General features: G+C 38.7%; 1 protein-coding gene across 5 annotated transcripts in view; it reads right to left on the minus strand.

Moving 5' to 3' along the window:
* Positions 1-5109: 5109 nt before the first annotated feature.
* AGPAT4 (1-acylglycerol-3-phosphate O-acyltransferase 4) overlaps positions 5110-12570 on the minus strand; it is a 165740-nt gene continuing 158279 nt past the window's right edge. For all 5 annotated transcript variants that reach the window (XM_074187993.1, XM_074187989.1, XM_074187990.1 and 2 more), the window contains 2 exons: positions 10906-11104; positions 5110-7528 (listed from right to left, as the gene is read on the minus strand). In XM_074187993.1, coding sequence (XP_074044094.1) covers positions 7437-7528; positions 10906-11104 — 291 coding nt within the window. In that variant the 3' untranslated portion in view covers positions 5110-7436. The remainder of the gene's footprint in view (positions 7529-10905; positions 11105-12570) is intronic.

The raw sequence follows: 12570 nt of genomic DNA on the forward strand, positions 1-12570 counted from the left end.
TTTTATACCAGTGTTTGTTTTAACTCAAGTATTCACCAAGCAAGGAGACATACTTGAAAAGTGAAGAAGGAGCTAAAGGATCATTAAAATGGTGTTATTACTACTCTAGAGTTATTTGAATAAAAATGGAAAGGAAAAATGAAGATATCAGATGGTTGATTTGCACATGACTTAACAGATTTTTATAACCCATGCCACCGAAGCAATGGCTCCAGGTCTCTTTTACCCTTCTGGTACCCTCTAGGAAAGAGTGGCGAGATCACCTGATTTCCCATCAGATGGCACTGAAGAAGATCTCTGTCCCAACTTATCCCTGAATCTCTTCAACTTCAGCCTCAACTAGTTGACTGTCATGCTCACAGACAGACAGCCTTAATGGTCAGAAAGTTTTTCCTGACATCAAGCTTAAATTACCTTCATTACTCCCAATTCTTCCTTCTCAGCCAAGCTGAACAAGTCTACTAGCCCTTCCTTCTGACAACTTTTTAAAGTGACTGATCAACACAACAAAGAATCTTCAATTTAGAGCTGAAAGGGGACCTCAAAGGTCATCAGAAGTGGTAGGATTGGGATTTGAACCCACAATCTTTGCTTGCTCATTGCATTCTACCATGATGCCTCACTTTGATACTGTAGTAACTTCATAGCCATTTTAAAAAATCATGCTACCCTACAATTTTTCTATTAAAAATTTGCTGTTAAAACTAATCTACATTATCCAAGTACTTTTGTAAAATAAGCTGGTTTTTTTAGGTAAAGAGACACTAGATTACCTTTCAGCACTTCTGTGAAATTTCTTGATTTATGGCATTCTTTTGGTTCACATAAAAGCAATGATATTGAAGCAATATCTATACCCATCAAAGGAAGTATTTTATTGCTCATTATCATTTAGATGATAACTCATTTATAAAGGATGGTAAGGGTTGCAAAATACACTCAATACATTAATTGGCATTGATAGTTATAACCTATACCTCTTTCCCCCCAAGGAATTTGTGTGGTATAATGAAAAGGTCTCTGATGAATACCTCCTCTTCTCTTGTCACAGAGGTGATACAGGCTTTTACCCTCTGGGCTGGCAGAACACACAAGCACTGTCAGGTCCTTTTACTCTAAAGATGTGCCATTGGAACCCTTGGTCATGTAGCTAGTTGCCTGCTTACCCACATTTATCCCATCACTTTTTTTCTTGCCTGTGTTCAAAATAGGTATTATTTAGCATTCAGCCACTTCCCCTATTTCCTGAAGTGGTCCTTTTCAGGTTAAAAAAAAATAGAATCCGTGACTTCTTGGCACAGATCAACCTGGAAACCCCTTTCAAATTATACAGATAATTATTTTATCAATCTCTGGAGCATTCAACTACAGTACCCCCATGTAGAAGTCTCGGAGGTCTCCACTCAGTTTTGGAGCAATTTTGGGACTACTCTCTGAATCTATTACTTCATCTTTCTCAATTCTTGGATGAAGTCATCCCCTTCCCTATAGTAGTTCTAACACTCTTGTGATAACCTTATGCATACTAAGTCCTTAGTCATTCAGTGATCCTTGCTCCCTGGAGCAGCCCATCATCCTTTTAGGATTCTCAGGCAAATTAGATAACTGATCCATCACCCAAATATCTTCCTCATACTCCAAATCACCCCGAAAAAAACCCCTGAATATAAATTAAGCTTGAGGTCACTCCCTAATTTCTGGCAGGAAATACCATCATATTTAGTCACTCTGTAAGCTACATTGCTGCCTGCCACTATCCAATCACTCCTTTAGAAACCTCTTGCAAATTGAATCTCAGTCACTTTGCCAATTAAGTTTCTAGTCACCCAACTATTTCTACTTACTCCCTAGGGTTATTTCATTAATCTTGTGGGATTGCTTTTGGAATTAATTCTTCTATTACTGATATTCATTTCTAAAAACCATTTTTTTTGCTGTGCAAAATTTCAAAAAACTAAAAGGGTTTATGGAAAAAATAGAGAAAGAGAAAGGGAAAAATACTCAAAATATCATTTTAAAAAAAGAAATCTAATAAAAATAGTTGCATGTGCTTTATTCATTAACTGATTAAGAAATACATAGCTACTACAATGAATACTGCTTGACTTTGCTGTTCAGCCTGTTCTCTGGTTCCCATAAGGCCAGGCTAGCAAAGTTGATGGCTATAAGCAAGCTCTGGTGGGTCAAACAAAACTCTGGCAGACTTTGCCAATAGATGAAAATGAGGATTGAGTGCATTTGTGCTGCCCATCCCTCCCGTATTGCACTAGAAAATATATAATAAATATAGCACTTTACCTTGGGAAAGACCTGAAGTTTGCTTGTGGAAGTAGAGCTTGTAAAGGTTGCATCTTTTGAGTTATTTTGTAGTAGAAGGAGAATTATCTGCAATCAGATGAAAAGTTGTAACACTAGAAATGGATGATTGTGGTTCACTTGTCCATGTCTCATCTCTTCTATGTTTTGTGCAACTTGGTTCAGATATTCTCATTTCTTGTGGTTGAAATGACATATAAACAAAAACTAGATCGGTGTTCTGCTCACATTGTTGCCTGATAGACAATTGCATTTGAAACATTTGTATTTAAAGAAAAAAAATTAACTGTATATGCTTTTAGAATGTAATCCCATCTTTGCTAAGTCTTTTTTTTTTAGATTTTTTGCAAGGCAATGGAGTTAAGTGGCTTGCCCAAGGCCACACAGCTAGGTAATTATTAAGTGTCTGAGACCAGATTTGAACCCAGGTACTCCTGACTCCAGGGCCGGTGCTTTATCCACTGCGCCACCTAGCCGCCCTCTTTGCTAAGTCTTTAAACCTATCTTAACTCAACAGTTGAGTTGTCATATCCTAAAGTTTTGCTAAGACTAGTGAATCTATGTAAGTCATTTTCCAAGAGGTCAACTTTCCAAGAGGTTCAACTTTTTTATGGATCATGGCCAATTTCTTGTTAATTTACACATATACTCTATTTCTAAGTGGAGGTGGAGATGAGATGAATAGAAGAGAAGGCAAGGGTTTTTTGCCTATAATCACTCCATTAATGAAATAAAAAGAACCTGACTTTCGGTTCTCAGACCACCTCACTGATTGAGCTTTTTTTTTTTTTTATTAGTACAGTCAGTTATCTATCTCCCCAGGTTCTAATGCTAAGTGCTGGGGATACAAAGAAAGGCAGAATATAGTTGCTACCCTCAAGGAGTTCACAGTCTAAAAAATAGTCATATTTTACAACTTAAATTGAAACATCTAATATATTGCCTGCCATGAAACAAAGATCATAAAGTCTACAGTGCCAAATTTCAACATTCAGTCATTTAAAAAATGTCAAGTTCCACTTTCTTTCTCTTTTGCCCCACTCACCAGAAAGGCAAGGAATATATCAGTTATACATGTGAAGTCATACAGAACATACTTCCATACACAATTCCAAATTTTCAATTGTTCCATTTCTCTTCCAAGTTTGAATATTCCAATTGTATAAGTATTAATGGAAGTTCTTTTAAAATACTCCAAATATAAATGGCATGGCTCAATTGTTACTTGAAAGCTGTATTGCTAGGAACCCAAAGTCAAATTATTTATTCATTTGAAGCAATTATTCTTTTCACTCAAGTAAACCAAGAGCCTTTGAACTCTGTTCAGACATGAGCATTTTCAAAAGACCATTAATAAGGCAATGACTGCTCTCCGTCTTCAGAAACCTTGCACACAGTCTATCAAAGCTATGAGACTCCAGGAACTGGACACTGAGACAAGGCCAACAACAATAAACTTGTGGTACTTGAGTTGTTTTTATTTTTTCCCGTGTAAACAAAATTAAGACTACTTTTGTTAAGGCAATTGTAAAACACAGTCGCTTATGGAGGATAAACACTGATGCCTAACAAGACAACAATAGGTACGGCTTTTAATACAGTAAACCAGAAGAGTTTTTACATTTTGGCAAGAACCTTTTCCAGGCAGGATTACACATACTTCATCCAAAAGCTTTAAGAAGAGGACTGGGTAACAATATATAGTCAGTTCTGATTATGGGTAGATCTTACTTTCAAATTCTGTTTCACATAATTAAAAAATGGGTGATAAAGTCCTTTAATGATACTATTCACTAGCTCATGTTGACTTTTGACTTTTTCTTTCCTATATAAGGCTGATAGCCCAACAGGTTTTAATTCTCCATCCTAATCTGGGGAATTTGTGATATATCAGTCAATTAGATTGATTACCATTTCTTTTATCTGAGATAAATCTCTAGCAGAGAATAGAATAAAAAGACTTGACCAGGGCAGCCCATATTAATTTTCCAGCTTGTTCTGGACCTCTATACCATCATCTGCCAAACAAGGGGACTGGAATAGAATGGCTTCCTTAAATCTGTTCTGGCTTCAAAATTTAAGATCCTATGATCCTGAGACAGATTCTTCACAGTGTGGCTTCATTATTTTGCTGAATATGGAGATTATGAATCTCCAGAACATCAGCATATTCAAATTTAAAGATAAAGATTACTTTAGTCAGTTATGTCTTGTGAACTCTTCACTGTCCTTTTAGAGGAAGTATTAAAAAAAAGTCTTTACTGTGAGCTCCATTATAAGGGGTCAAACTCATCAATTTCTAAATAATGGCAGGACTCTAAATCTTGGACATACTTTTTAAATTTGATCTTAAAATTATCTTAAAGCAATTTAATTTTCTATTTATATATATGGATATGGCTATTGGAAGCTTTTAAAGAGTTGCTAGTGACTATAGAAGATAAGTCAATATTGAAAATAAAAGTGGGCTGTACTAAACTTTTTTGCCCAGTTTTATCTTTAAAGAATGCCCACAGAACAAGTCACCTTAAGAAATTTTAGGATAAGCTTCCTTTTTAAGTGTAGTCCAAATAAGTACCCTGATTAGCTTTTGGGACAGATTGGTCATCATCTCTCAATTAGGCAGGTATTGATTATATCACTAAGATTCAGTATCTGCCTAGTTAGACATTTTAAATATATAGCTAAAAGTTTTTAATTTTTGTTGCTATAAAAGAACCCAGATATTACAGCTAATATAGAGCAACTAAATTTCAGCAAATACAATCCCCCCAACCCCTCCCCCCCCCCATGATCACTGGCTTTGTGAGCACACCTTGGCTAAGGTTTACCCAAGATGAAATGTCAGACAGACAGATGCTATGAAGTGAGCTTCTTAATCTATAGTTCCCTACCACATAAAAGGAACAATTTAAACAGGCTCCTTGGGCTTTTCATTCCTAGCCAAGCAACTGTCCTGGGGTCTTTTAGACTGTTATATTGAATGGGTCACACACACAGCAGAAAGTGGGAGCAGGCAGAGGTTAAAGGACCCCAAAGCTGAATTGGAATAATAAAAGACAATTTTCAATCTAGTAATTCTCTTCCAAAAAAGGAAGCCCCCAAATTTCTAAAGATGAGGAACAATACTCTGTTTAGCAAGGAACAAAGAATGCATGATAAAAGATGGTGGAAGGTCCAGATCACATCCAGTATTAGAAATGACCACCATTGCTATTTCCCAGCACATTGTCCCTTTATACTCTGTCTAGTTTACATTCAAAGGCAGGTTTAAAAACAACTGATGATTAGTCTCATTACACTGTAATTCTGTCATCAGAAAATGATAAGAGGCATTTTATTTCCTAAATCATTCTCTCTTAGTGTACATTACATACACACACAAGGACATGACATAAAATAATGAAAATGACTGCACAAGCCTCATACAAAGTCGATCTCAATGATAGTCACAAATCCAGAGTTATTCTTGGTCCTGTTTCTTTCTTGCATTTATTTGTATTTTCTTCCACATAGATCAAAAGCTCTTTAAACGGAAAGGTCTCATGTCTCCTGCACTGCTGAACAAAGTCACATTCAATAAATATTAATAGACTGAATAAGAAACAGGTTGTCTGAAAGTGGAGCTCTCTGAACAGAATGAGCCTTTAAACTCAAATTTGTCCAAGAATCAATTCCTGCATTAGTGCTCAAGAAGGGCTTTGTATCCGCAAAAAGAAATTACTCAACGAACCAGAAATGGCCAGTCCTACATATCTCTGTCAGAGTGTAGTATTGGTGTCCCTGCCTGAAGTACACTTGTCCCTAAAGGAACCCATCTTGTTTAGAAGAGTTCTCTTTTGGGTAAAATTATTGCTTTTCCTAGCAGTTAGCTAAGTTGTCTAGCAAGCAGATGTTAGCATGGGGTCCTTTCCTAGTCGATCTCTCTCCAAACTCTGAATCTTTCCGTAGAATAAATTAGGGGCTATCTGAGAGACCACGGCTCTAATCAAAAGCTGAACTTTGTGAGAGCTCGATGAGAGCTACTAATGATGCTTAGAAAAAAAACAGCCAAAAAACAAGTGAGAGAAGGCTAAATAGCTTTTTAATCAAGTGGATGTCCATGTCTGGGTGAGATTTCTGGATTGTGCCAATGAACTCACGCTTGTCTTTTGCATTTTGATTAGCTGATGTCCTGGACAAGGAAACACCCACAGAAGGTAATCATCTACCAAGTCATTGTATTATATTTGGTCTTGAGGGTGAGGAGGGCATGGGCATGCTGGTGCTGACTCAGGGACAAACAAGATGAATGCCAGAAAAATCACAGCAGCAAAAACATCTCAGGTATGTGACCCAGGAATCAGAGGGGAGGAAAGAAAGGCTTATATCGGGAGGAGGCATTCAACAAGCTTTCACACATTCCCCCAAGTCCTCTGTTTCTAGGCGAACACAGGCTCTCTTATTAGGTATAGAAGTTCATATTTTTTTTATCTATATGGTCCATCTACCTCATTTAGAAGGCTTCATGATTTCCAGGCATGTCCACTCTCTCTACCTAAGCCATCCCCTTGTAATAAGGATCACCAAAACACCATGCCAAGAGGAGGGAAGGGGCAGAGAGTGAAGGAGGCCTGTGTAAACATAAACCTCACAAGTGCCAGGCATATATGTTAGTTTTTTTGGGAGGCATAATTGAATTCTCTTTGTAAAAGCACTCTCTGCTCCATCCCTGGTAACCTTGTAGAGGGGTTACAGAAAACTCAGCACCAAAGGATGAAAGGGATTCCCTAACCCACCTCCCCCCAAAGGTATGCCTGGGATTATTATAAAACAAAAGCCTTCCGCATATATGGATGTGCACACACACACACACACACACACACACACACACACACATACACACACACACACATAGAGGAAAAGAAAGAAAACCCGCTTAAAAAAATGTTAGGAGAGAGGATTTAAGAATACATCTTCTTCCCCATCTGGCTTTGAGACCAAGCCCCCCTCAAAAAAGGGAGAGTGACTTTAGATAGATCCCCAGGAGTCTCTCATCCAACCTTCATCACTCTGTCCTATTGAAGAGAATCAAGAGTTTTCTGAAGTTCCCTTTGGATGAAAAGCAGTCCCTGAACCAATCACTTTTGTTTCTGCGCGCTGTTGTGGTTTCCATAGGTAGAACCTTTGTTAATTTCTGTCACGCTGATCATGCGCCGAACACCAACTGATGCTGCAGAGAGAGGACCAAGAGTCAGGAGGAGGTTAATATGTAAAGGTGTGGAGCTCATGGTGAGCTAAGGCTACCTGTGATCTTCAGCCTTTGAGAATTCATGCATTTCTTTTGGGAGAGAGGGACATTATTAATTCACAAAATTTGTTAATATCCTTAATCACAGAACTTTCCGGTTGTGGAGGACATTAAAGGCTACACAATGCAATTCATGCTAACTGAGAATCCCTTTTACAAGATTGCCACCAAGTGGTCAAAAAAGCCTTCTCTGAGCTAAGGGAAACGTTACCTCCAGAGATACCCCATTTCTTACACTAGGTTTATATCTGCCTTTGTAGCTTCTGCAGTCATTGCTCTGAATCTGAGAACAAGTTTAATAATCTTAATACATACTAACTTTTAAAATATTTACACTAAAGTTATGCCAGCCCCGCTCCCAGGACCATTCTCTTCAATAGCATCACCCACAGGCCCTTGGCCATCTTATTCACCCTCCTCTGTTCACTCTCCAGTGTTACCATTACAAAAATGTGACACATGGACAAAACATAATATTCTAATTATGGTCCAACAAGGGCATAGTTGTGGGGGTGTTCAACACTGCCTCTCAATGAAGCTACAATTCACATTTAGGTTTTTTGCCTGCAATCCCCCCAGATAGTTGGGCCTTTCTCAGATGATTCATCATCTAGACACACCACTTTCTACAAAGTTGTGTTTGTAAAGTTGTTTTTTTTAAACCAGATATATAGTACTCTGCATTTGTCCCTGCAAAATTCCACCTTAGAAGACCTGCATTAATAATATAGTCCTTCAGCATATTTTTGGATACTTTTTCTTGTCAATCATATTATCTACTCCTCCAGATTTTGCACCCATTCCTTTGGGCAAGGACGTTATGAAGTTGCTATGAATTTAGTTCAAATCAATATGACAAGTATTAGTTAACTGATACTATACGGTAAACACTGTTCTGGATTTTTGGGAAAACAAAATAAAGCATCCAGATTCTAAGGATTTAAATTTAATTCACAGAATTTAAGTAGCCACTGAGATAGTTGTATTAGGCAGTTTTAAAATAGAATAGATTTTTTTCCCAATTCATTTCTAATCATAAGAAAAATCACTGTTAGCATCACAAAAAATGGGGTGATGCTATGCATCAGACCAGTACAATATGTTAGGATTCCCCTTCATTGGTGGTGGTGTTGAGTCATTGCAGTCCTGTCTGACACTTCATGACCCCACTTGGGTTTTCTTAGCAAAGATACTGGGGTTTTGCCATATCCTTCTCCAGAGTTTTACAGGTGAGGAAACTGAGGCATCAGGATTAAGTGACTTGCCCAGGATCACACAGCTAATAAATATCTGAGGCCAAATTTGAACTCACAGAGGAGTCTTTCTGACTCACTTCTAGCCCTCCATCTACCACCAATCTCAAAGAAAAGATGACTCTGACCAAAAATCAAGTTCACATATAGGTTCCCTATTAGTGGAAACAAACGACCTTTGGTGCTGGAGGAAGGAGGCTGTTTGGAACTGCACTGACATGGACAGTTTGGGAAAAAACAGATCTAAAACCCCATCTTCTGTATCTCTCACATCTATTTTTTTTAACCTCACAGCCTCTTCCTTGGTTTCTACTTTCATCATTTCTTTCTAGAATAATTGCAATAACTTTTAATCTCTTCTTCTAATTCATCCTTCATGCAACCACAAGAGTCTATCTTTAAAATAAAGATCTGATCAAAAAGACTCCACCACTGAAAAATTTTATGTTCCTTTTATATTCCAAATAATCATATTATCAATTAAAGCCTTTCATGACATGGCACCTATTTACCTTCCCAGGTTTATTTCTTATTACCCCCCCCACTTACTACACCAACTATTCCAGTCCCAAATGTACCTCTTGCCCACACTTGATTTTTCACCTTCCTCTTTAGTCCTTGTTCACAATGCATGTATTCCTCATTTCTACCTCTTGAAATTGTAGTTTCCTTCAAAGGTAGCAGGTATAAATTCACCTGCAGAAAAGTCTAAACTAGGCTGTTTCCTGCTCATGGCTGACTCTTTTAAACTGCTATGCAGCATCTTGTCCTTAACATTCTCCATATCTATATATCTTCTCTACCCAAGTTCTATGAGGTCAAGAAACAGTTTGTCTTTATATCCTCTGTACCCAATACAGTAATTAATGTCTGAGTAACAACCACCATCACTACTATCACACTGCTGCCACCAATAGCCACCACTTAGTAGTATTTTAGTTGTGGTTAGGTTATTTCAGTCATGTCCAACTCTTCATAACCCCATTTGGGGTCTTGGCAGTGGTTTGTCCTTTCCTCCTCCAGTTCATTTGGCAGATGAGGAAACTAAGGCAAACAGGGTGAAGTACTTACCCATAGCCAAATAGCTAGTGTCTAATGCTGAAATCAAACCAGAGTAATAGCAGAAAAATAGGAAGGTGCCAGAGGTGTCAGGAACCCTGCTTCCAAATAAATGGGGCTGCATTTAGGCTAAGGTTAAAAGGGCAGATGAGGCTACTCTTTTGACTTGTGTTTCTTTCATTTTCACTCCTCTATAGGTGCTATATTAGCAAGTTTTAGGTCATTTCTAGGATTCTGGAGCAGGGGGCTAAAAGGGACTTGTCCAGGTTGCTCAGGCTGATGTCTTGGACCCTTGAATCCTGTATAATATGGCACCCACTGCCCCATTTATTGTTGTGCTCATTGCATCATATTCTTGTATGGGTATTGAATCCTGTCTGTGGCTCTTGACAGGTTTTTGTTGGATGATGTGGACCATAAGAACTAAAGGGTTGGACAGCCCTGCTAGCCAGCCTCTCCTACAGGGCTCAATCCCTCCCTGGGACTCAGGCTGCTCCCCTTAGCAGTAGCTCTGACCCATGCAGACACAGAAGACATAAAGTGATGACTCCCCAGGCAAGGGTCCTGGCTCCAGCTGCTCAGCAGATGGCTGGAGGGAACCAACACAGTGAACATCGTGGGGAGACTTTTGAGGGCTTGTCTTTTATTACAATTTCTGGGAAAGGCTTCAAGTATATCAACAGAACACAGTTTGGGAAATCCTAGGCTAGGTGACCACCAAGGTGCCTGGCCCAGCCTGGGTTCTATTTTTCAAAAGTTGTGGGTCTTCAGTGGGGCAGCCAGATGGAAGCCCTGGAGTCAGGAGGACCTGAGTTCAAAATCCAGCCTCAGACACTTACTAGCCATGTAACCCTGGGCAAATCTCTCAACTCCAATTGACTCACCAAAAACAAAAAGTCTCAGATGAAGTGCCAGGGCATTTTGGCTGAGCTTGTTCACTAGTTCCCACCCCACCTGCATAGCCAGAGAATCGTCTCCTTTACTTACCCACAAAGATAACGAGGGCGAAGCTGGCCAGCGTGAGTGATGAGCCACTGCTGATCATGTTAACCACCAACTGGAACAGGGGGTAGAGAAGCAGCAGAGCCCACAAGAGCCAATTCAGGAGAGTCCAAGGTCGCCGAGGTGGCACAATGGGGGTGCCAGGGTATGTTCCTGTCCTGTAATATTCCTCCTGAAAGGAATCCTGGGAGGATAAAGAGGTATAGTTATGAACTCACATGGGGTGAGAGGAGGAGGATGCCAGCAGCTCAGCTCATTAGATTAGAGGCAGTCCTAAACACAGTTTCCTAGAGCAGGGGGAGGGTCTTCAAGTTCTGGACCTCCTGGAATAAAGCCCACAGACTCCCGCTTAGAATAATATTCTCAAGTGTATAAAGTACATTCAGATCATTGGTCTGTGTAGTTTTCTTGGCAAAGATTCTGGAGTAGTTTGTCATTTCCTTCTCCAGTGGATTAAAGCAAACCCAGATAAAGTGATCTGATCAGCCAGCTAGTGCCTGAGGCTCCAAGCCCAGTGCTCTATCCATTGAGCCCCCCCCCCCCCCCAGCTGCCTCCTGGGCAAACAGAAGGTAAATGACTTACCCAAGGTTAATAAGTATATGAGATTTGAACTCAAGTTTTCCTGATTCCAAAGGGCAGCTGGGTGACAGTGGATAGAGCACTAGACTTTGAATCAGGAAGATCATCTTGGTATTTTCAAATCTGACCTCAGATACTTACCAGATGTGTGATCTTGGACAAGTCACTTTTATCTGCCTCAGTTTCCTCAACAATCAAATAAGGATAAAAATACCATTTGCTTCCAGGATTGTTATGCAGATAAATGGAAATAATATTTTTAAAAGAGTTGAGCAGAGTGCCATAACAGGCCTTATGCAAATTATCATTATTATTATTGAAATTCTATACCAGGAGCTCTCTATTATGTAAACTGTTAATAGAAGACAAACCCCCTATTACAAATATGACTACCAAAATATCCTTGGGTATTCAACAAATTAACTTTCCTGGAATTATAGACAGAACTGTTGCCACAAGTACCCAGACATAATGTTAATGATAAAAATGCAATGTAGTCTTTAGTAGAGGCTGTCATATTAAATATGTATGGTTTCCAGGGATTGAAAAATTATGGAAATATAGAGATCTAGGAGAAGGAAAAAAGCTACATGAGAACAGAACTGAGAAATATATCACACTTCCAATCCTGTTACTGAACTTAGCATCCCAATACTCTTATTCAATTACAAAAAAGTACTCATTTTGCACAGCTAGGAGAACATTTACTATAAAAAGAATCACATGGAAATTAATAAACATTTATATACCATCTATATAGCATATATTTATATGTGCAGGCATTGCACTAAGAGTCTTACAAATATCTTATTTGATCCTCACAACAATGTAGGTGATTTTAGTATCTCCGATTTAAAGATAAAAAAACTGAGGCAGACCAGAGATTAAGTGGTTTGCCCATCTAATGTTTGAGACAATTTGAAATCTGGTGTTCCTGACTCCAGGATCAGAGATCTATCCACTAGTTAAAGGATAGTAGTAAGACAGTAACTCGTCACCAGATCATTTCTATATGAACACTATATATGATAATAAAAAATAGTAACTAAAATTGGCAGTGCATTTCAAAT

Source organism: Macrotis lagotis, chromosome 5 (genome assembly GCF_037893015.1).
Source record: "Macrotis lagotis isolate mMagLag1 chromosome 5, bilby.v1.9.chrom.fasta, whole genome shotgun sequence".
Lineage (NCBI taxonomy): Eukaryota > Metazoa > Chordata > Mammalia > Peramelemorphia > Peramelidae > Macrotis > Macrotis lagotis.